Raw genomic sequence first — 25,258 nt, 5'->3', positions numbered from 1 at the left:
GAAAAGCATGTAAAACAACAGCACCTTATTTTATGGCAATATTCATTGTGCAAAAGACATACTACACCTTTGCACTAGAGCAGAGTTTCCACAATTTCCAGCAACACATCACTCAGGTGAATCAGCAGATCCACAGTCTGCTTATACATAAAAGTAAAATCCCCAAATCTGTCAACTGGAGCAAGTTTTGTAGTCTTGCTCATATGCACAGAGCTGCTGACAACTTCACACCAAGAAGAATCTTCTAATACATATCTCATGTGAACAGCTTCAAAACTCAGGTTTTGAAGGCTCATTCCAAAGCTTATTCCTTTTCTGATCTGAAAGTGCCTTCAGGGCGTGGATTAATTTATATGGCAATAAGATGCTTTATCACCATAAAATTTGAAGATAAAGTCATGCATATAAAAGTGCAGGATCAACACCTTTACCTTTCTTTCTGGAAGGGGAATCCGTCTTGCCAGTCGGTTGGGCTGAGCAAGCTGCAGCTTGCTTTATTTCTTCATTTGCAGGCAATGGGGGTTCAGCTGCTCCTGGCAGCTCTGTCTCTGGCTTATTTGTCTCAGCTGGTAAAGGCTCACTTTCATCAGCAATTGCTGCATCTGCTTGTCCAAGGGCAGGCAGAGGAGACACTGTGTTAAACTCCTCTACAGGAGAGCTCTGGATGACCCGAAAGTGGGTGCTTTCTGAAGGATTTACATCTGCCATGGTGGGTTCCTTTGTTTTGAGCAGAGAACTGGCCTGTGAGGAAAATTTAACAATTACTACAAAGAAGAGCCCTTAAAAAATACAACAGCCAGAGTTCAACCTGTTCTGTTCAGTCCAATGAGATCAGACTGTCAGGATGACCAACTACAGCAGAAAGCCACCACTGACATAGAGACTACAATATGCAAAAGACCTCTCTGCTGTGTGTTTGTGCAAAATTCATTTGCATCTTGGGGCCAGGAAAAATTTGTTCTGCAATGTGCTCTACAGTCTTCATTTTCCATTCACCTGCACATCCCACCTCTCACTCTGCCTTCCTCTCTTCCTGTGAAAATCCTGGCTGTCCCTCAGAAGGTTAACCTGACAAACAAGAGAAGGTGGTGCAGACAGGAGTCTTGCACAATCAAAATGGTCTCAGGCACCAGGTCACTGTCTAATTCCCAGATTTAGAATTTAAATCACTTTATAGGAACAATTCCAGATCTTCTCTGAGTGTGGGACAGGAAGTGCTCTTACAGAGGGACAGAGAGGAGCTGAACTACAGCAATAACTGCATAGCTGCTATAACCTTCATGTCATAGCAAACAAACAACTCTTACATGAAGTTCAACAGCAGCCAAAGTATGACTCTCAGTTCAGGTATAGCAAGATCAGAATAGCTTGGGACATAGGCAGGGTCTGCAGAGAGAAAAGCCTCTGGGGGTGAGATTTGCAATACACACAAGGGTGTGTGACTGGGATAAAAAAGATACACCTAAATTCCTAGCAGGAAACCCTCCATTCTAGACTGCAACTGCCAATTTGGAACTCCTGCATGGACCTGTGCACTTAAATCAGCTCTCTTTGAGCAGAAAATAGCTCCCAAATTTCTTGTAATGTACACAGGGAGGAGAAGAGTGCAGAGGTGATGAGACAGCTCACCACTGACATATTAAAGAAGAGACCAGAGCTCCTCTAAAGAAATTAAGAATTCTGGATTCCCACCCCTCCTTTTTTTCACTAATTACCAACAGAGAATTAATTACAACAAATTACAATAGTGCCATTATAATTCTGGTGCCATCACCAGAACATAGAAGTCTTTCTGAACAGGATGCCCACTTCCCTGGCCTGCAAAACAGCAATTTTTCCTCTTTACACTGTGTGTGAGCCCATCTCACCTGCAGTTCTTTCTGCAGAGAAGCCAGCCTTCAGCAGGAGGTGCCAAACTCTGCACTATCCCAGCCCCCATAGTTGCAGTATTCCACTGAAACCTGACCTCTATCTCTCATACCCTGCTGCACGTGTAAACCCTAAGGCTCCCCTTTCCCATGTGAATGCTGTGACTCCTCAGGAGCTGTCACAAGGAGCCAGCCAGCACCTGACCAGCCTGCAGTGTGGGCAACTGCCCGCAGTTTCTGTGCAGCACTGGAAACAACACTGCTGGCTGCAGATTCCACACCTAACTCAGACAAATGGCTCCAGGAGGAGACAGGCACCAAGCCAGTCCTATGAGCCAAGAGAACAGCAGGTCTGCACATCCGCAGATACAGAACTGCAGGTGTCTCTGGATGCTTTTGTACTGAAGCAGTCTATTTTCATTTCTGTGAATCTGACTGCTAATACCAAGCACCTAATTTCCATTTAAGATCATTTATAAATATCAGTGATTTACCAAAGGACACTGGGTTTCATTTTTTCTGTTTTTTTAAGCTTCCAACTTTTACAAGACAGGGTCTCAGTTACTTCTTCATTTTCTACTGTCTATCACCAGTATTGAGAATATCCATGCCATAAGGTACTTTCCTATACCTCCTATGGAGTAAGATTCAATTCTCTTACATAAAACACTGCAATTTTAGGGAAAATCAGGATCCATGTCCTCTTCATGAGTCTGCAGTAGACTAAGCATACATGCCCTATTAAAGCAAAAGAGATGCTAGCATAATTACAGAACTTATGTTGGATACCTTTGCAGCCTGGGGTAGCTCTCCCCATGCCCAGTGCATGTGGGGATTATCCTTCAGTCCACTTCTGTCTGTAGGTTTACTGACTAATTCTGAGTCACTCTGAGGAGTAGGAGGACGTGAGTCTGATGGGCTAAAGAAAAACAAACAAAAAATGTTACAAAAGCAAAAGTAACCACAACGCACCTAGTGCTTTCCAAACTGATATCCACCAATACAAGGAATTGAAAACTGAAATAATCAAGAGCCAACTGAAGGTATGAAAGCATAGAAAAATAGTTTAAAGAGTTCAGGATCCTCTTACACTGGCATTCAGAGGCCTCATCCCTTTTTCAGCAAGTGCTGTCAGAGAAGTAGTATTTGAGAGGCTGGAAGAGATAGAAAAGAACACTGGACCTAATTTCAGGACAGTTTTTGGTTTTCTACATGGTAGAAAGAATGGGGATGGTACCAGCAGCAGCAGCAGGTGAATAATGTATGCAAAGTGCAGAAATTACTCACATGAACAAGATACCTTATCCTAAGTAATACTTTAAGAAATCCAGTTGACTCCTTTCTAACTTGCTCAGCTCAACCACTGGATGGATGTTTATAACGAAAACAGCAGGAGAGCTACACAAAGAATTTGAGCCCTTTAAGTTGAAACATATTTAACTGTTTGTTTTGATAATTGCTTGATAATAAATATTTAGAAATTAATTAGTGAATTATCAGCTTATAGTGTATTTTTAATGTGGTGAAGTCAAGAATGTGATGTCAAGTCAGTCATTAATAAATAATGAATCACTAATTTCAAGGACAGAAGGAAAAATGCACATTATTTTCTCTGCCTTTCTGTATAACACAGGTCATAGAATCTCCCCCAAAACCTCCTGAACAAAGCTTGCAGTTTTTCTCAGAGCCATAACATGTCTTGGTATCCTCATCCAATCCTGATTTAAAAACTAAAAGCAACAAAAGAATCCACAATATACCCAAACCAAAAGTCCAAACTGAGTTACTGTCATTCTTAAAAACAAAAGGTTTCCATCTCATGAAGTGCCTAACTCCATGAAGTTCAACAAGGCCAAGTGCCTGGTGCTATGCCTGAGACGAGGCAATCCCAATACAGCCTGGGCAAAGAATGGACTGACAGCAGCCACGGGAAGAATTAGCTGAGGGTGTTTGTGGACAAAAAGCTGGGAGGGTGCTGAGGAACTGGCACAGGTTGACCAGAGAAGCTGTGAACTTCCCATCCCTGAAGACCAGACTGAATGGGGCTCTGAACAGCCTGGCCTAGTGGAATATGTCCCTGCCCATAGCAGGAGGGTTAGAACAAGATAATCTTTAAGGTCCCTTCCAACCTAAATCATTCTATGATTCTACAGTTCTATGAAAGATCCAAACTGGTGTGGATGTTCAGTTTATTCAGAAAAGAATAAATCAAACATAAGGAATATATGTAAAGGTAAAATCATAGAATGGTTTGGGTTGGAAGGGATCATCTAGTCCAATCACCCTGCCATGAAACCAGGTTGCTCAAAGCCCCATCCAGCCTGGCCTTGAACATTTCCAGGGATGGAGTATCCACAAATTTTCACTGCAACCTGTTCCACTGCCTCAACACCTTCACGGTGAAGAATTTCTTTCCAAAATCCAAGCTTTCAGTTCAAAACCACTGCTCCTTGTCCCGTACCTACCTGCCCCTGTGGAAAGTTCCTCTCCTTTTTAGCTACTGTAAGGTGTTATAAAGTCTCCATTTTTCAATGCTCTGTAGAGCCAACTGGTAGGGAATTCACTGATCATAGCAAAATAATTACTTCACATTCACATCTGAAACAACAGCAACCTAATTATCTATACTATTCACTGTTTTCAACTATGCAGTAAAATACATTTTGAATATGGACAAACACTAGGACATTTTAGCTACAGATATTTATGTTACCTAACTAAATTATAAAATTTGTAAGTCATCTTTTTAGAGCCTAAGAATTTCAATATTTTATCTGTCCTTAGGGTGTAACCTATAATTTGACAGATGAAAGATTCAATACAGTGCAATTTTAAAAGTATTTTCAAGCTCTAAGAATTAAAAAATTGTCTAGTGGGTTTTTAAGCAACTTCTAAATCTTCCACTGAAAAGTTTGGAGGATTTGCAGTATGTTCCATATTTAGAGGCCATTGAAACCTGGGAAATCACTAGCCTGAGCACTTCAGAAAATTTCAGTAGGCAAAAATGCTCCTACGGCTGCTTTAAGCCTAAAATATCTAGATTTAAGGAAGCCTTGTCACTTCATGTCTTACTTATCCTGTGCACTACAGACATTTTAAACCCCAAGATACCTGTTGTTTACCTAGAAAAATCTCCAATCTGTCTTTTTTCAGCCCACTTCCTTAGACACCCTGAAAGAATAAAGGTATTGCTTCAGCTCTGCATTTTGCAGTAAGAAAACAGATTTGGGTTGGAGGGGAACCTGGTCTTATCCATGATTTTCCCTGAAAATAGAGTTCCCTTGTACACACAGGTGATTGGGAAGAGCCCGAGCTGTTACTCAGCCCCGTGATTTCTATTCTCAGAGACACAAGGAAAGCACCGGAAACACAGGGCACACACATGGCTGTGTTAAAGTAGCAGAGCTCTGCTCTGTGAAGGTTCCTGCTGCAACTGCTGCCCAGTGGTCTGGGTTTACCTTGGGCTGAACTATGTCTTGCAATTCCTGTGTCCTTAAGTTATGCACTGACTCAGCCCAGCTGAAATTTCCTTGCCTTGCACAGATTGCTGAGATACTGCAGATCAAACCAGAGCCACCCATCCTGTCAACAGTACACAAGAAGGAAGGGAAACTTCAGGTATTTAGATCAGCATCTCTGATTCACATCCCATAGATGCTGAATATTTGTATCACAGTCCTATATACTCTTTAACAGCTATGACTGCACTTAATCTAATGACAAAGAACAAGGACCTTGGCCTGTAGTTGGCAGTTCTGCAATAACAGACTACAATGATCTTTGCAATGTTTTCCACTAGAAGCAAAGAGATCCCTGAAAAAGCAGCAATAAGACCTGAGAAAAAGCCCTGTCTTGTGTGACAAAAAGTACCTGTGATAAAAGATGATCAGAAGGAAAGAGGCCTACATCATGTACATGTCACAGCAATGACTGAGAGCCTCTGAAGCACCTCTTAGGTGGCCAAAATAGCATTCCTTACTTCACATGGTGGAAAAAAAATTTGCTGAAAGACCCACCAAGCACTTCTTTCTTCAACAGCTGCAAACACAGAGCCTCACTCAGACAAGTTGCACAGCACTTTAAATGTCTATCTAGTCTGTAAGACACGTGAACTCCAGAACAAAGTTCATGAAGCCACCCAGAGCACATCACTGCTCCATCCCAATCTGTATTCCTGCCCTTCCTTGCCATGAGAACATGCTAAGGAGAACAGTTTTGAACAACCCAGGCTCTCACTTTTGACTTGGTGCTGCAACATGGTCAGGTTAAAGAAGGCAGACCTAGAAGCTGAGAAAACCTCAAGATTATCAGTTTTGATACGGCTTTAGACACCTAGTATGGCAACTATGTTGATATAAGTAATGAGTAATTTAGCCTGATGTATTACTCAAAGCTTTCCCAGTACTAATGGAGAATTGTAGAGGTCATATTCTACTACTTTATATTTTTTAACGTTGCTGTGACCTCTCTCCACAGACTTTATGGAGTGAAAGAGCTTGACTGCAGAATCTTGAGACTTCTTGAATTTAAGATAACACAGGAAGTGTCTGTATCCATTTTAGCGCTGTGGAAAAGAGGAATCCTACACTACTGAAAAGGCCTAGAGAGAGAAGTTTTCTTTTGGCACGGGGCTCCTCCCATTACAAGGTTTACATTTTTTATTGCTCACTTATTCTCTGAGGTTTTTGTTTTGCTTTTAGCAATCTGTGCACAAGCAAACAACTCGGGAAAACCATGGGATAAAAATGTCATTAAAATATACACTGATTGTAAAAAGCTATGTGGAAATGTCATTCTTCAGGGGAATGAGTTCACTGACTAAGGTCTTCCGTTTTGGGGTTTTTACCATCTTAATGAACTTGATTTTTAACCCAGGCTTTCATTGACATCATTTTGTATGAGCCACCATCTTTCAATGAATGGTTCATCAAAGTAACTTACTGCTACTCAATGCACACGAAGAAGCAGACTGAGAAAGTGGTTTCCAATGTCCCTTTCAAAGTGTCTGGGTTAGCTGTAAGTACAGTTAGAATACAACAGCAGTTCACATAGTCTTAATGTGGTAAAGGTGTATTAAAGTGTTAAAAGGTGTATTAAAATGTAAAGCAGTCCAGAAAAGAAGGAGGACAACTGTTCTACCTGTCCGGAAGAGAAAAGCGAGAAGATTGTTGAGGACAAGAATTAGATAGGCCTCTGTCTGCTGGAACAGTGAGGAGAGTGGTTTGCCCTGTACAATCTATAACCTTACTGGGCAGCAGAGCATGTGGGGAGAAAGAAAGACAGGGTGTCATTATATTCACAAGTGCTGATTAACATAAACTCTTTGTGCATTAGTTACACATATGCTGACTTTACACTGAGAGTTTTCAAAACCCAGGATATTGCAATCAAGAAACAAACAGAACATACAGTTCCAAAAGCCATCAAAAGGGCAGAGTATTGACAAATGCTATCAGCAGTCTGGTGAAGCCAATCACAATAAGCTTTACAGGCACTGGACAATGTTTCTTCCAGAATGCAATTCAAAACAGTTCAATTTAGCCATTGCCCTGAAATAATCTCCTCACACTCCCTTCCTCTGCCCCTCAACGACAGAGGCAGGATATTGAGATTAGACTTGTTAGGACAAGGTCTTGTGAATATTGCTGCACTCAAGCAGCCTGCATGGGGGACATGGAGCACACGTGCATGGGGCACACACACACAGACCTAACTGGAATTATAGTGCAATGCATTGAGCAAAAAACTGTCCCTTTTTGACAGACACAAAAAGGGAGGTCCAAACTGCTCTGTTTTGACATGAAAGGTATACACATGCACACAAATACACACACAGGAAAAAGTATGCAAACTACTGTATGCGCTTTTTTCATACAGTAAATATATCATATCTATATTAAAAGTGACATGAAAAGCTCATATTCATTTAAAAATTCTTATTTTTATATATTAACTCGTATCTGGGAAATTTTTAAAAGGATTACACTTAAATTACACTGAAGATTTATAAACCTACATTCACTGAAGCCCTTACAAGGTTTGTGCATCAGGCATATAGTCAGATTTCACAAAACATTCCTCCTCTCTATAGTATTTATATGCAGTGACATTAACAGATAAAAATAGTCTTCAGAATTTATGGACCTGCATTTTTATGTATGCATTTGCTGCATCAAGGACAAAGCCAACCTGATGCTTTGGTACACTATCTTATTGAAAATATAAAAGTATTAATCTAATAATGGTCACTGACCATGTTTGATATCAAAATCGCTAGTGAGACTTCGTATAGTACTTGCACAGAAGACACCAATGGAAAAATTAAAATAAGGGTACTATCTAGAACTGTACTATCAGAAAAAGTACCTTTGAAGAGGTGACCATTCTCCATCTGAATGAGTGTAAGGTGCAGACTGAGAAAGCACAGAAACTGCAGGAGCCTTTATGTCAGATACATCATCAACAAACACATCTGGAACAGGGATCCTAAATAGGGGAAAGAAGTGACATTTAAAAAACATATTTGGTTACTGAATTTTCATATATCTCAGCTAGCAAACCCTATCGCAGAGAAGAACTAGTATAACCTGAACTACAAGGAGATAAAGAAATGTTATCTCATTCAAACCATCTAGTTCACAACACTACAGAGGATTCTTATGTTCTGTACCCTAAAGCTTTATTTTTAAACTAACATCTTCATAAGCCATATGTTCTGTCTTAGGACTTACTGCTAGAAGGCATGGACTGTATCATTAACCCACGTTTTCATTACATATCTCAGTTCCACTATGATACCTTGAATTGTCCAACGGCTCTTTTTCCTCCTCTGAGCTAATCTCTATGGGAAACATGTCTTCATCTTCTGATGTGTCTCCATGTGTGTCTTCTCTTTTTAAGCTGTCTATTTTATGAGTTGACTTCCTCCTCTTCTTCCTCCTTTTTTTCACAGAGCTACAGACTGGAGATGTTTCAGTAGAAGGCTGGGATCCATGGGTTTGGGGTGGGACTTGTGAGGATGCATTGGTGTCCAGGTTTCGTATCCTGTCTATGGAATTCCTCTTCAGCTGGGATTCCATTAAGGCAGTCCCCTCAGACAGAATGGGAGATGTGGAGAGATGATAAGGAATTACCTCCTGCAAAAGAAAAAATTCAAACCATAAAACATGTTAGCTCTTTAGCCAGTCATACAACTGGCAACCTATGCACAAATTACCAAAAATCTAAGTTATTTACTCCTCAGAAAAATAACAAGGATTAGACATCCAGATACTCATTATGCTCCTATGGCATATGGAAATTTTTTCCATAGCTGCATCTCTTTAGACAAACCAGGGACAATACTCTTAATACAGCATCCTTTGAGCATCTAATATTGGCCAGGTTACAGTGTAAGTTTCTGTCCACCTCAAGTAAGATACAGAGCAGAAACAAAATCTTAGTTCAGAACCTGAACATTTTGTAAAATACAATTCTCCTTCACAATACAGATGACAGATAGTATCAGATAGGTCAATGGTTTATAATTAGGTCACACAAACACCCTACTATGCATTCACATATATATATATATATCCATCTCTAGACATTCATAGAAGTATTTCCAGTAGTTTTCAGTCACCAAATAACTGTTACCACACAAAAATTTTAAAAATAAAGGTATAGAGATGCATATTCACAAAACTCTCACCTGAAACTGGTAATATCATACTCAAGACAGGAATCTGAACACTCATCCTACTCTGGACAGTGAAAAAATTTATTTGGGATATAGAAAGAGAAATGCCTGCAAAAGTTTTCTTATATTACATTACATGTGGACCACTCAAAGTTACTGTAAACATAATTTATTTGGACCAGTGTTTAACCACAGCACAACAGCAGACATTCTCATTTAAATACAGTCCCACATGACTAATAGTTGTGAGATCATGTTTATGAGAAGCACGAGAATTAATGTGTGCACAGATGTTTACAGAGCATGTGCACTTTTACTGGCAGTCTGGTGCATATGTTCAAATTAAAGATTTCTCCAAAAAACAGGTCCCTGGACATTAACCTCTTGCATGCAACTTTGAAGCATGTGAACTCTGTAATTGCCATTTCTGTTCACACACTGGCATGCAAATTATTTATTTTTCACTCATGTGATTATCTTCAGCTTTTTCAAATCTCAGCAATTAAAAAAAAACCTGAAGTAACAGCACAGCATTAAATTACCATAGCAGAAAATTGTCCAGAAACTTTCAAAACTATAAAATGGATAAAGGTGTATTTTTCAACAAGATTCCTAAACTCAAAACTGACTCTGAAGAGCTGGCATCGGATTTTTAATGAATTAAGTGTCGTTTTTACTCTTACCTGATCATTATCTGTCTCCTGCACAAAAAAGGCCTCCCCATTGTCTCCCAGCTTCATGTGCAAATCTACAGCCTCTCCATTAATTTCTATGTCAACCTGGAAGGAAATAAATATATTCCTATATGAAAAGAAAGTTAATTCTACTGCTGACACTGGGCAAATGCTTCTCAGGGAAGTGTAGGAAACATTACAATAAACAGGAAATAGTGACCTACTCTTTTTTCTTTCAGTACCCCTTCACAAAGCAATCAATTATAAAGATGTTTTTCTAACTTGTTCAGCTCATTGATACCTTGCTCCTCTACTCAGAAAGGTTTATAGTCATTACATAAAGTTCTCAATCTTTTTAAATGAAATTCTGAATGCTTCACTTGCCACACAAATCTACTTGCTCTTTCAATTCCTAGTCTATTTTTTAATTGTGATAGAAGTACTTCCAAATGCAAATTCTTAATATACTGTCTTTCAAATTCATTAAGGAGACTTCTCTTCACACTATGAGAAGCACAAATGAGAAAAATAATTTTGCATTCAATTCCTGTGACTATTCCTTCCACACATTTATCCTATCACTGTACAGCCCTAACTATCTCCATTTCTTCTCAGGAAGATCTCTCTCTCTTTGACTATAACCATGCTTGCCACCAACTCCATTTTCACTGTAAATTTTTTGGAGACTTGCACAAGTCTACAAGTCTATTTCAGGATACAGTGCACCACTGGCACAGTAATATCTTTCAATGTTTACCGAATCTAAATACTGGAATTTCTTTCTGATCTAAGTAAAAATTGAACCATGTCCATGCTGACTTTAGGATCTTTTTGCTGAAAATTCTAGCTACAGTAGAATCCAGGCTCTATGGAGTGAAAAATTACTTCCTAAAATAATCTGTCACACTGGTAACTTCACATCTGATACACTACCAGGTCACTCAGCCTAGTTACATTTATTTCAAGATCCTCACTGTTTTTTTTTCTAGCTTCAATTAACCTCAAGGTACATTTATCTGAAAATATTACTTCACTAATATCTCCTTTTTGGAACTATCACTGAACATATAATTGAACTTGAACAAAGAAAGGGGTGTTAATGAGTAACTAATGAAATCTAGTATAGATTCAAATTAGCACATTTGAAATTTTGCTTTATTGAACATAAATATTACAAATTTCATGGCTAGTTTTGTTTTTTATTATAGTCAATTTTGCTTTTTATTATAGTTAACAAATTATGCTCTAAACTGCAATAATCAGTAACAACCATTTTAACTGAAGCTTGAATTAATTCAGGCTCTTTATAAAAGATGCCTAAAGAAAACCTCAACTAGCAGACCAAAGAACATTCAGTAACTTCCATGCTCTTACAGTTAACTCACAGACAGGACATATAAAAAATGACACATTTTCTTACCACTTTCTCCCTGGAACGCAGAACTCCCATTTTCCCGAAGCGAACATGGAAAGGGGAACACTGAAGATTTCCATCTGGCTGACGTACAACAATTATATCTATACATCCTGACAGCGTGGCTGGGTTTAAACCCTTATAGAGCTCCTTCACAGTTACAAACACTTGCCCTGCTAATTGTCCAACGTAATTCATGGTTTGGACCTGAAAGGCAAAAGGTGGAACAAACTGGATTTTGATCCCTGCTCTTGTATTTTGGAGACGTGAGAGATGGAGAATTTTCCAGTGGGGTGTTCTCCTGTTTCACAAATTAACAATTTTGCACAAAATCAGGATTTCCCACCTAATTTATTTACAGCATGTTTGTAGAGAGCTATTAAAACTCAAAAGGGACCTTGTAAGTCAGAAAATTGTAACAACTTTCAAAGGTTCATTAAAATCAGTTGAATTCAAAACAACTGTCAGACTTTGAGACTCTGAAGCTCAAATGTCTCCAATTATCTCTGAGGAGAAAAGCATTACTTCCAGAATAACATCTCCTCCTAACATTTATTGCACCCTCAACACTGGAAATACTTTTTTTTGGTGTATTTCCACAGGCTTTTAAAGGCAGGGCAAGTGAATAGCTTTCAGCATATCTAATTTCACACCACACTAAAGGCAAAGACTATTTTCCCATCTTACATTGACTTCTCCCATTAAAAGGTTATTATAATGCATTCAAACAACAGATATGCATTAAGGTTGAACATTGTTTCCTAATGCAACTTTACTGTTCTTGTTTCAACAGCCTTTTTAAACAGTATCTGCACTATTATTAAAAATTACAATTATGTTGACTGTTGAAGTGATTTGCTTTATTTCCCAGGCTCCTGCATTTATTTAGTATTTAGCATTAAGTTTGCTGCTTCCACATTATTAATACACATCCTGTTCAATATATTTAGTCCCCCAGAAATGACTAATATGCATATTCAGACATGCTTAAAAGATAAGGAAGTCTTTCAATGGCTCCCAAAATATGAGTGAATTTAAGCAGATACCTTCCTGAATAGTATAGGGTTTAAACACTTCCAGTGTCTATTGTTTTCACTACTTTTCCAGTACCTCTTGCAGATTCCAAGATCCTGATTTCATCAAAATCCTTGTGCACGCAGGATACAGCATAAGACTCACACACAAGTTCTTTGCTAGGCTGTACTACAGCACTTGGACATCAATACAAGTGACAGTTGCAGGGTAGGCAAGTCTGAAACTCCCACTAATGGTGATGAGAACAGAACTGAGCTGAGAGCCTGAGACAATCACTGCACAGCAGAAGCATCTGCTACAATAGAGACTCTTTCAGCTGTGTTCTTTCATAAACAACAAAAAAGATGTATGAGATGCTGCAAAATGGCTCCAAATTTTAACTGTGATTTACAGTTATAAACAAAAGACTATTTAATGAATACCATGAAAGCACTAGAGTGAAAAAAAATCAGAAAATTAGGAAATGCTATAATTAAGGCAGTTTTCTTCCATGCATTGCTGTTCTAATTAACTAATGTTCACCTGTGGTTTTTTTCAAAAGTCCCTCTAAGTTGTGTGGACTGAGGCTTTGCTTTCTTCTCTGCTTCTGTTGCAATACATGGGTCAGGACACAAACTGTGCTCTGAAGGAAGAATTATTTATGGTAGTCATCACTACATTGTCCCTGAAAAACAATCATGATTTCTCCATCTGACAACTGGGGAATGAAACCACAAAAAGATTAAGACTAAAACTAGGCACTAACTTTAAAAAATTCTGGTTTATTTTCTAAGTATTCAGTGTACAACATGCTGCTGTGGTTTAACCCCAGCCAGCAACAAAGCACTGCACAGTCACTCACTCACAACCAATTCCCTACCCTAAGCAGGATGGGTGAGGGAACCAGAAAAGTGAAAGTGATAAACTTCATGGGCTGAAATAAAGACAGTTTAATGGGACAGAAAGGGAGAAAATAATGAAAAATTGCAATAAAAATTATAATAAAAAGAACAAAAGAATTTCAACATATAAAACAAGTGATGTCCAATGCAATTGCTCACCACCCACCCACCAGCTCCCAGCCATTCCACAAGCAGCAGCCCATGGCCAGTTTCCTCCCCCAGTTTATATTCCAAGCATGTTGGTCTACAGTATGGAATATAACTTTGTCCAGCTGGGATCAGCTACCCTGGCTGTGTCCCCTCACAATTTCTTATGCTTCTCCAGCCCTGTCACTGGCAGGGCATAAGCCATCAAAAATCCTTGACATAATGTAAGCACTGCTCAGCAACACCTAAACCAGCAGTGTGCTACCAACATTGTTCTCATCCTAAATCCCAAACATAGCACTATACCAGCTACTAGAAAGAAACCTCTATCTCAGCCAAAACCAGGAAAAATGTTAATTAATGGAAGAATAATCCCTACATAGTGTTTGGAGAAGTGAGGGCTGTTTCTGCACAGCCCTCAATTCAGGCATCCAGAAAGTGCCACCTACTGAAAAACCAATACACAAAAACTTCACGGCAATTATATTCCTTTCTCCAGCACTGAACTGATATCAGCACTTCTGTCTCCTATTATACACTAGAAACATCACCTTCCTGAATGCAAATCTAGTGGCAAGCTGTTTCACAGGGAGCAGCACTTGAAACTCACAGCACACCCTACTCTGTGTGAAATGTCTACAGAACAACAGGCTGGAACAGACCTCTAAAGGTCACCTGGTCCAAACATCTGCCCAAGGCTGCCCACAACCTTAATCCTACAGAGTTCTCACTGTCTTAAGGATGAAGATTTCTAAGCCTTTTTGCTCTCCTGATCCTATGTATCCCTGTCCTTACAGAGGAAATTTTCTTCATTATACCTAACCCGATTTTCCCATGTTGCATCTTGTGCCACTGCCTCTTGTCCTACCACTGTGCACTTCTAATATCCCAGCTGTTTCCTCTACACCGCCCCAAAAAGTAACTAAGTATTCTGAAGAATAAATAAAACTAGTTTTCTTGGCCTCTGCTTCTAAGTCATAAGATCTTAGCCCCCTAATTATCTTGGGGTCCACCATCTAAACTCTTAAAAAGTTGGCATGACACAAGCACAAATCTAAGTTCAGAAGTCAGCCTCCAGGGTGGCAGATACAAGCAAACTTTTAAAATTACCCCTTTTCTGTGGAAAAATAGTTTTTACTGGCGATTTTTCCAACCTAAAGCACAAAAACAAACACATTTCTTATTGAGCTAAATTAAATGCAAATACAGCTACAGTTAGGGTCAAAATTACACAGTATAGCTCACCCCAGTTAATGCTTGATCTGATGAAGAAACAAAATTTGTAGTTGCAGAACAGCCATTACTTCCTTGGTGGAGAAGTAGCTGCTGGGACTATATATAAACCCCACTGTTTGGGAGAGCTCTGGGCAGACAATCCAAACATGAGGACTCACACATCCTTATTACAAGTCACACCAGCTGGGCTCCTAAAATCCTACACAGAGAATTTTGCAACTATTCTTGCTCACAACAAATCTTAGCTACTCTGCCTGCCCTGTCTTTGGACACAAAGATTATTTTTATACCCACAAATTAGAAAAGGTGGACACCACCCACAAGCTCTGACGCTAAACAGCTCAGTACAGCTTGCTTCCATACAGTGGAAATCTCTTATCCCTTAAAAAGTGCCACATTCAAACTGTGAGCAGGTAGTGGACACTCCTCTCAAGCAGGGCTGAACCTGGCATGTGCAAAAAAGTCATTGTGGAATTTGAAGACAGACTGGGAGACTGATCACACAAACCCAACTTCCTCAAGAAACTTACAAAAATGGGTTTATTTTTCAAATGTAGGGAACAAAAGATGCTGTAGTTAAAATGGGGAAGAGTTCAGAAATTAGACTCTGATGGTTGTAGGCCCTCTCTCCTACCTTTTATACATGCCAACCAATGCTGAGATTGTTTGGAGTGTGAGGTTTGTAAGTTTGTACTCCAAATCTAAAGCTGATCCATGCCATGTCAGCACTCCAGGAAACCAACACTCCTCAAACCTCAGAGGGACTGGATGTGGTTTTGGAGCAACACTTCACTCTGGCCGCTCCAAGAAGTCTTTCACTTACTGACCAGGCAGCAGCAACTTCAGCAGCAAACACGAGTTTACATCATGGGTTACACCCCCAGTGCCTGCCTGTTCATTATACTCAGTTTAGGAAAACTCTTGTTCTCATACCATGCTAGTGGACACAGCACAGAATATTTTTTCGTGCTGGGAAAATTCAGAAATCCTTTGATCTAAGCTTGCAAGTGAGAACAGTCTGTACTGCTTCTGTCAGGATTCTCAAATGGTCTGAGTTTTGTTCTTTGCCAGAAGACATTTCACAGCTCTACATTTTGCATCTACTATAAAATTAAAGGTATCTTCTAGTATAATTTTAAATATAAATCTAATTAGCATCACCTTCCAGATAGCCTAGAAAATTTCCAACTCTTTTGATTGTTAAAGACACCAGCCATTTTTCAGAATTTATCATCATCTGGAAAAATAAGTAAAAAATAAACAGCTGGTGATCTCCCTTATTATTAACTGATTTATTCACTTAGCAAAGATTGACCTAACAAAATAAATAATTCTTTAAAGTCCCACTCTGCTAGATGCCACAGTAAGATCAAACACACTGTCATCTAGATAATCCACTTCTTTCATACAGGTACACCAGACTATGTCCTAATTCCACTGGAAAAGCCAGTAATTGTATCCCTTGTGGCATGGTTTTGGTTGTTTGTTTTTCTGGGGATTTTTTTAGACCTCAGCTCTTCCCCTTAGTTCATCTTTCTTTACTGCAATTTTCAAAATAAAATACTGAAAATCATAGAGACTAAGGGCCTTTTTTCCTTTTGCAATATCTGGTGTCTCATCAGGTGCCACAATATTAATGAATAATAGATTAGATATCCACACATATCCAAATTACTAAGGGATGCAAGTGCTATTCAACATGCTCTAAAAACAGACAGTTGATTTAGGTGGCATGCTGTAAGGGTAATTAAAAAGTCAAACACACTTCCTCTGGAAGATATGAAATTTCCAATGCAGAACATTTTGAAAACAGGACAAACATTTGTTGGGACTGGTTTAAGAACAGGCAACTGCAACCTTTGGGAAAGACATTGTTGCTCTGCCTGTGGCCAAGGCAGTAAATCAACCCATATCCCATCACCGACCTGACAATTACTATCTGGACATCTCTACTGAATCTATTTAAATTTCAAAATCTGATTCTGGTAAATTTCAAAATCTGCTTCTTTTAGGCACAGGCCAATAAGCACTCTCACAGCAATGCCAAGCTACAGCTAAGGAGCTAAGATGGACTGGGCACTACTCCCATGGCCAGTTTAGAAGCAGTCACCTTCTTTTAAAGCTTTACCGAGCTTTGTAGAATAGATGGTGCTAACTGGTCTGGTCACCAAGAATGAGCTTTGGCAACATTTAGGTCTCTTTCAGCCCCTTTTCTAAGGTTCTATGGTTATGATTGTGGACTGGCTTTGTAGGCCAGGAGAGGAAGATTTGCAGCAATGGTAAACATAACACAAAAAATCCCACAAAAAATACAGACAAATATTTCAGTTACACTTCTAATACCTGATATGAAGATGAGAACCTGGTCCATGGCTGAAGTGATGGGCATAAGCACAAAACAAATCAACTTTCCTCCTAAGAACTTCCATACATAACTTTCACCATTGTGAAATGGTGAAGGGAAGATAAAAATTGATGGGCCAGTGTTCAGTTAAAATACATCATTGCAGCTCTGCTGTTGACGCTGAAACTGTGACAATTTTACAAACCTGGTCCATCTGGTCCCCTGATCTGCCCTTGGTTTCTGTTTTGAAGACGTAAAGCTTGAGAGATCGGACTATATCGGGAATCAGACTGTGGTCCCTTCAAGAAAATTATTCCTCATTTACAAAAAATAATAAGCAAATTATAATACTTCAAAGTCAGTGCTTATTAACACTCTTTTACTGAATATCAAGTATTTCTATTCTTGACTCTGAAACAATTCCGTTTTGTCTGCAGTACTGAACACTTAATCCCTCTACTGCAACTAATGGAATTTTACTATTGACATATTCTTTACCATGAAAAACAGTTTCAGAGGTTATGTTCTAAAAAAGATTCATGATAAAAAGGTAGGGGAGATAAGAAAATATTTCAGATGAAGATTCTCTAGATGAATATTTTCAAAATTAAGCTTAGCTCTTCATGTCTGTGCAACAATCATAGTAATGTTGACTTCTTAACTATAAAAGCTCTTGATAGCTATCATTGTATTATTTTTAAAATATGTACTTTTGTTTATTAGTAAGCTGTCAACACACTGAAAAGTTACTAATGCTGTTTGATTATCACATTCAAATCCCTTAGTATTTTATGCCATTTTCAGGAAACTGAAAATCATTAAGAACTCTCAAAAGCCTTTTTCTTAACTATTTGTGAGTTCCTACATCAATCCAACCTAAAGTCACTGCCATGAATTCCCACCCTACCTTTCTGAGTAAGTGCCCAGGCAGAACCTCAAAGTTGTGCATTTTCCAGAGTAAAATCAGAGCCTGGATTTAGTTTCTATAGAGGAGCCATGAAGACATTGCACAGGACTTTGGGAGACTTCCCTTTAGAGCTCCACTTTCCTATAAGGTCCTTGCATAACTCTGGGCAAGTTACTGAGGCTTTTATCTCAGAGGGTGTAGCTCCCATTGGCTGCAAGCAGGGTCTACCACTGGGGCTATATTCCAACTGCAGCAGGCCAAGCTCACCCAACTGAGATATAGATAAACACTCTCCCTGCATGTTCTTTTCTCCTGGGAAAGGAAACCTGGACACATGACCTGAAAGGGAGCCATAAGCAGCCATGACCCCAGTTTGGACAAGCTGCTGAGAGAGAACTCCAGAGCACTGTGCTGAGCAGTGTGACTTTGGTTGTTCTGTAAATAGGAGGGCAAACTCTGTCCAAGTCCGATTATGCTCACATTTGTTCCAGACTTCCCCATAGTCACAGCTGCATGGGACAGACCACATTCCTGCAGGTGATCTGACAGTACATCTGGTCGATTGGGAGACAGGTGCAGCTCACTTGTATGTCCCACATGAGAAAGCAAAATTCAGCCTGTGGCTGGCTCTACACCAGAGTAAGAGCATTGTGCTTCCTGCCAGTCAAACCTCCAGAAATATTTCAGGGTTGGGATTATTCTGGGCCTAATTCTATTAGGAACTATTTGACTTCTATTCCAAGTTACCCAAGACCAGTGCCAAAAATTGTGACTTCTTACAACAGCCAGAGAGTCAAATGGATTAAATGTCAAACTTATCTCCCAAGCTGCCTGTCCATCCAAGAACCCACCCACTCACACTCACTCACAGTCATGGACTTTGAATATGATGTGACTATCCCTCTGGCTCTGTTATTGCACTGTATTTTAAATAATTAAAACTTTACTTGGTGCAGTACTTCATTAAGTCCCTGTAAAGAACAGAGTATTTTCTTGAGAGCATCTAAAATCAAAAATTCAAACTGAAGACTCAAAACTTTCCTGCAGTAAATCCCCATGTTCAAACAAAAGGAGAACTGGCCCAAAGCCCCACAGTCAGGGTATCAAACTGGTACCCAAGAGTCCAGGAAAATTATTTCAAGGCCAGCTGAAGGGTACAACCACAGTCCCCATACCAACCTCCCAGCTGCACATTCCCCACTCTCTAAATCTCACCCTTCTGGTCAGCACTGAAAAGTAACACCAATAAAGCTAGAAAAAATAATATCTAGCTAGATCAATGGGATGATCTGACTCACCACATACCCATACAATTGCTACTACCAAACAAAGAGAGAAACAAAGTCAGCAGTGCACAGTACAAGGGACACCTCTTGAAATTCCAGGCAGTCCTGAAATCGTATCTCAAGACTTGTCTACTCCTTTCCCAGAGATTTCTTGGGAGACCTTCCACATTTCCCTTAGTCCCACTGTACCTTAACTTCCCATCTGTAAAGTACTTCCCTCCTCATGGAGACATTTTGAGGGAACGTACAGAAGGACTGGACCCCTTTGGACTGACCCTGCATAAAGGAGTTCAAACTTTACAACAAGTTGAAAAGTACAAACTGGTGCCTGAAGCCAAGAACTTTTGAAGTAGCTGAGAATATATGGTACGTCATGTATTGTGTTGTCCTGTGCTACTGTTCTGATGTCAGTGAGAGAACATTAATCAGAGTGGAAAAACAGCAGTGCTACTCTATACAAACACTTCACATGACTTGGCATGTTTTCTCTCAGCAGGACTGGAAAACAAATTTGTACATTAGGCTCTATATTTTCTGCATTTTAAAAGTTTAAAGTAAGCTTTTACCATATTCCAACTCATTTTGATGACTGCTGTGTGTATATATGTTTACAGATAAACAGATCTGTACATCTGCACATGCTCAGGTATGGAAAAGGGTCAAAGACTAAAACTTGCCCAACTCCTTTACAAACAGGCCCCACTGCATCAGGTAAGCAAATATTATCAGGTAGTCTGCATCTGCGTTAGTGACCTGGAGCTATAAGAAAAGCAGAAATTATCTAAAACCATTAAAAGCTATTTCCATGGCTTTATGCCTAAAATCATATTTATGTTGAGCATTTTCCATCTGATTTCCTTCACTGTCTCCCCAGTTTTTCTCCAAGTTCTCCTGATGGAAGCAGGCTCATTTTACTGTAATAGGAGTACACCTATCTAACAGTGCACTGATGACAACAAAACCTTATGTGTGTACACTAAGCATTTACCAGTGTTTGCTTCCTAAGACAGCGGAGGCAGGGACATAGATAAAGCTATCCAGAAAATAAACCTTTTCTAAACACCGTCCACACTAGAAGCCAAATTAGAGGTCAAAAGATGTATCAAGGCTTATGACTTTGCATGTGAAAAGAAAAATTATCTGCTAGATGGTCTGCAACATCAAGGCTGGGATACTACCTCTACGCAATTCCTCTATTTGACAGGGATAACAATATTGCTGTGTTTTGCCTCCTCCCCACAAGGCACATTTGCTTTTACTTTTGCTTCTTGAAGGTAGAGGAAATACTCAAATCAATAGAAAAGTAATAACTGTTGGGGGGGGGGGTAACATAAAAGAAATACAAAATATCTGAAAGATTAACTTCCCGTGTAGCCATTGCATTGCTGCTAGCCAGGCTCTGCTATGTCATTAAATCCCTCTGTCCTGTTACTGCTGTCGTTATTCAGGCTCAGGGAAAGTATTAGTGAAGCAGGGGCATAATGCAGAGATTTGCATCAGCAGCTGCCAGGCAAAGAGAAGCAAAATTCCAGTGGCAGCTAGCCACTGGCCACCACCAGCTCACACAGATCGACGGGGGACGGACCCAAACCCGAGATCCCCACGCACAGTGCCTTCCTCTGAGGGGACACCTGAAAAGCATCACACCTTCCCTCTAATCCCATGCACAAAGCAGTGTCCAGCCACGATGCACCCAGCCACCCGGGCGCAGCTGTCACTGCCCAGAGCCAGGCGGCTCCGCAAGGAAAGGCGGGCAGGAGATGCGGGCAGCCGCCCGGAGCCCCGCCAGGATGCCCAGGCCGGACGGACCCGCTGCCTTCAGCAGCTCCTGGCCTTGTCTTCCCTGCCTGCGGGCAGTCGGAGGAGGAAGGGCCTCCCTCCTCCCGCAGAGGCCGCCAGAGCCCCGGCACCCACCTCTGCCTCGGGCCGGCTCCCGCAGCTCCGCTCGCCGCCGCCTCTGTGCGCGCCGCGGCCGCGGGACGCTGCGGGGCCGCTGGGGCCGCCCGGCGGTGCCGCCCCGGAGGAGGGGCCGGGTGGAGGCAGCGCGGGGCCCGGGGAAGGCGCGGCGGAGCGGGGGCACAGCGGGGGCCCGGCCGGCCCCGCCCGCCGGGGCGGGAGCCGGAGCCGGAGGTGCCGCAGCCGCCGCGGGCCGGGCCGGGCCGGGCCTGCGCGGGCGGGGCGGGGCGGGGCGGGGCCGGGCCGTGGCGCGCTGGTGTGGGGTGATCCCGCGGCCGAGGCGCGCTGGTGTGGGGTGATCCCGCGGCCGCCGGCGAGTCGGGTTTCTGGCTGGGAAAAAAAGGAGAGTGGGAAAGGGAATCGCTCAGCTCAGGCTGAGCAAAGGCAGGTCCGCGATAGGCGTCGCTTGGGCTGCCAGAGCCTAGCATTCATCACCATCGGGAACGCGTCTGTCAGCGTCAGACGCTTTATCGCTTTAAATAAATGCGATGAAATGAAGCTTTTCCACCTGATAGTGGTTTCCTTGTATGTAAACCGTATTGTAACCTCTCTTTGCACTGACCGACTTACACAGCTAAAAAGGGAAGTGGATGTCCATGTTAAAAACAAACTGAAGAAGGAATCTTCCAGGCCTTTTGAAGTCTTGTTTACAGAACTCAGGAGAGGGTGGTGCTATGTCCATTACGAATAAACAGGAAACAGAGTAACACGGAGGAAGAAAACACGAAAAAGATTACACACCAAAAAACAACAACAACAACAAAGTATCAGAGGTCATTATTGAAGCACTCTGCTAGTTTTAGGCCTGAAAATAAGTTTTTGAGAGCTGGATTTCCAGCATCTCTGTGTTGAAGTCCTCAAAATGTACATACAGCTGAAGCTTGGGAAGAGTAATTAGTAATTAGAGTAATTAAGGCTTCCATTTCTGTTAAATTTCTGGTTACACTCCAAAACAATCTTAGTGGAATCTTCTCTAAGTTATCACTAGATTGTAACCTTTCAAATTGTGTTTCTGCAACACATCTTCTTCCTGTATCTCTCTTAGTTGTCTCTCCATGTTGGCCAGTCTTTGTACAGCTCACAGATAAGACAGAGCCACTGTGTGATAGGACCCAGTGCAAACTCACAGACTCCAAGCCCAACCTCTTGTTCTCTCCTCCATTCCTGGTTACACAGCTACACTAATGAGTACACTTCAGTTTAGAACAGAAAAGTCAGTGAAGACAGTTTCTGCCCAGTCATGACAAAGAAAGGTGTATACTTAGTCCCAAGGAGAAAGTAATACACAACTGCAGTTTCATTTCCCAGGCATTTCATATCTAATCTCCTGCCAGTGGGTAGTCAGTAGGCAACGAGAAATGTTGGTAAATAATCCCATGCCTGTTAATACAAGAAGCTTTATCTGTGTTGACTGTGGATCCTACCAGTGCTCTGCCCACCACATCTCTGCAGAATACAATCCCATATTGTGTTCCCTCTGAGAGAGTGGAAATCTCCAGCCATCACCATTCATGTTAGGTGGGAGGACTCCTCTAATATACTGGTCCACTGTGGTCTTCTACTACTATGCTAAAGTCAAAACATGATCATAACATACTGAATCAAAAACACTGTTTTTCCACAGTCTCAACAACACCCACCCTTCCATGCTTCTTTCAGAAATACTAGGAAACTAGGTTCTCATTTTTGGAAGTACTATATTGTGTTTAGCTACTTATCATGTCCAACCATCTGCTGCTTGATGTAAAATAGCCCACAGAATAATGCTCTACATTTTTAATTATTTGATGTACAAGGTCATGTTTTCTCTTCCTACAGAGCAGAGTAAATAGAGCAAAAATACACACAAGATGCTGTGGGAAGTGCCAAATGCTTGCACAGCAACAGTGAGCAGGGTACCATCCTTCTATGCTTTTTCACTTTATTCTTATTCATGGTGTGACCAGTGTGCAGAGTGGTGTTCCTCAGATTACTTCCCTGGAACAACCTTTGCCAACTCATTCTGAAATCCTTACTTGGGCTGCACTTCAGCTCATAACTGCTCTCAATTAGTTCTATCTAGAGGACCAAACACTTGTACATAACCACTACTTTGACATTGTTCAAGCCTTAGCATGGTCATGGCTGTGGATTTGACTCAGCCCAGTGCAGAGTTTGGAGGATAGTACTGTCAGGGATGGTTCCTAAAAAATAATCTGGAGTTACCCACAGACTAGCTGGCAGAGGGAGTATGGCCCTAGTAAGAGGAAAGTCCTTGACAGTGTAGTTTCCAAAACACACTCAGGAATGATGAAGTTCTGAAGTATTATTGTTTTCTTCCTGAAAGGTTTTGCCTTTGACAGGTTTCTTTCTGGAGGTATTGTGTTAGTCAACAGATGTTTGTTTACCAAGGTTTGATCTAAAACTGTCCACAAAATTTTGAAGGACCTGCTCATGGACGTTTTTCTTTCCATTCATTTGATGGTCAATGTACATTAATTCATTATTACCTAACTCTGATTATTTTGATTCTGTTTCAAAGACCTTATAAGTTACGTATTCACTCTGTGTTTGTATAGTTCTGGCACAGTGGAGTTCTAGCCTATGATCTGGGCTCAAAGTTACTATGAAAATACACTTACGAAGAAAGTTGAGTTTTGTAGCCTTTGTAAATTAATAAAACTGGGTTTAAAAAGAGTTGACAAGCACAGAAGATTTTAATAAAATCCAAGAATAAATTCCTAGAAAAAAATTACATAAATCCATGCACAGGGGGAAAAAAAGCCTTCAATTCTACCTTAGGATGCTAGATTTTCCTAGCAAAGATGTTGCCAGTGAGCAAAATAACCATTCAAACCATTGTGCATTAGCAGTAATGTCTGGTTTTTCCCCCACTAAAACTAGGGTTGATGTTCAGGCACACAGGACCTGGGTTCTGAATGACTACAACTGTTAATGAATGCCCAATGTGCAGGTGAAATTATTCAGTAACTAGAAAAGATGAGCTTTTAGCTTTTAATTTATAATTAACTCATAAACAAAGATGGTCTGGAGTTGTGCTGACATTCTTTATATAAGTAATAAACTCAGAGTAGCTCATGCAGTGTAAATTAAGAGTTGATCTAGTTTTATTCCAGTGTAAACATCAAAAAGCAGTCTGACTGACTCTGTAATTACCTGATTAAACATCCCACCATCCTAACAAAGGAATTTCTCTCCTAACATAAGTAGATATTTTTATACAGTACCTACAGCTGCCTCTGATAATCTACTGAATTCTCTGTCTGGTTCACTTTTTTTCCCCCCTTTCTTTTTCTCTTCCTTTTTCCTTCAAGTACAATTATCTACTACTTCATTTCATCCTTCATTTGAAGACACAGTAGTACAGGGTGTTGTAGCATGCAAATACTGGCATTTAATCTGCCTCTAAGTGCTTGATTGGAGACCAATTTTTAAAACTATATGTAGATGTTACTTAGTTGCAGACATTTCTAAAACATTCCCTCCTCCCCTGCCTTTGACTTTAACGCGTTGCCAGTTTTGACTGTGCTGCTGCTGCTTTTGCTTTGTATCTGTCCCCCTGAGGTCCTTGCAGTTTGACAGCTTTAGCTTTGGGATTTTGCTTTCTGTATCATCACAGTTCCTGAGTATTGTAATCATTTGCTGACAGTTGCACATACCAGCAATACACTTTTGACATAATTTCTTATCTTTCTTCTTTGACCTCTGTTTTAAGAGGTGAGATGATGACATCATCCTCAGGATGGTGATGTCATCAGAAGTAGTATAAAGTTTTAGTCAATAATGAGGCATTATTGACAGTGACCAGTGAAAAGCGAAACTGAGAGGATTA

The 25,258-nt window shown here is 40.6% G+C and overlaps 1 protein-coding gene across 2 annotated transcripts in view; it reads right to left on the bottom strand.

Moving 5' to 3' along the window:
- Positions 1–21,454, bottom strand: part of LPIN1 (lipin 1) — a 49,822-nt gene extending 28,368 nt beyond the window's left edge. Inside the window, exons 1-7 of one of the 2 annotated variants that reach the window (XM_053938150.1) lie at positions 21,385–21,454; positions 11,641–11,841; positions 10,230–10,325; positions 8,667–9,004; positions 8,235–8,354; positions 2,658–2,787; positions 432–741 (exon numbers count right to left, since the gene is read on the bottom strand). In XM_053938150.1, coding sequence (XP_053794125.1) covers positions 432–741; positions 2,658–2,787; positions 8,235–8,354; positions 8,667–9,004; positions 10,230–10,325; positions 11,641–11,832 — 1,186 coding nt within the window. In that variant the 5' untranslated portion in view covers positions 11,833–11,841; positions 21,385–21,454. Of the gene's footprint in view, positions 1–431; positions 742–2,657; positions 2,788–8,234; positions 8,355–8,666; positions 9,005–10,229; positions 10,326–11,640; positions 11,842–13,191; positions 13,255–21,384 lie in introns of those variants that run through there. The other variant, XM_053938151.1, reaches the window with a different exon arrangement.
- Between the last annotated feature and the right edge of the window lie 3,804 nt (positions 21,455–25,258).

Source organism: Vidua chalybeata, chromosome 3 (genome assembly GCF_026979565.1).
Source record: "Vidua chalybeata isolate OUT-0048 chromosome 3, bVidCha1 merged haplotype, whole genome shotgun sequence".
In the NCBI taxonomy this organism is placed as follows: Eukaryota; Metazoa; Chordata; class Aves; order Passeriformes; family Viduidae; genus Vidua; species Vidua chalybeata.
The sequence above is the reverse complement of the archived record's forward strand: the minus strand, read 5'-3'. Positions and strand labels throughout refer to the sequence as shown.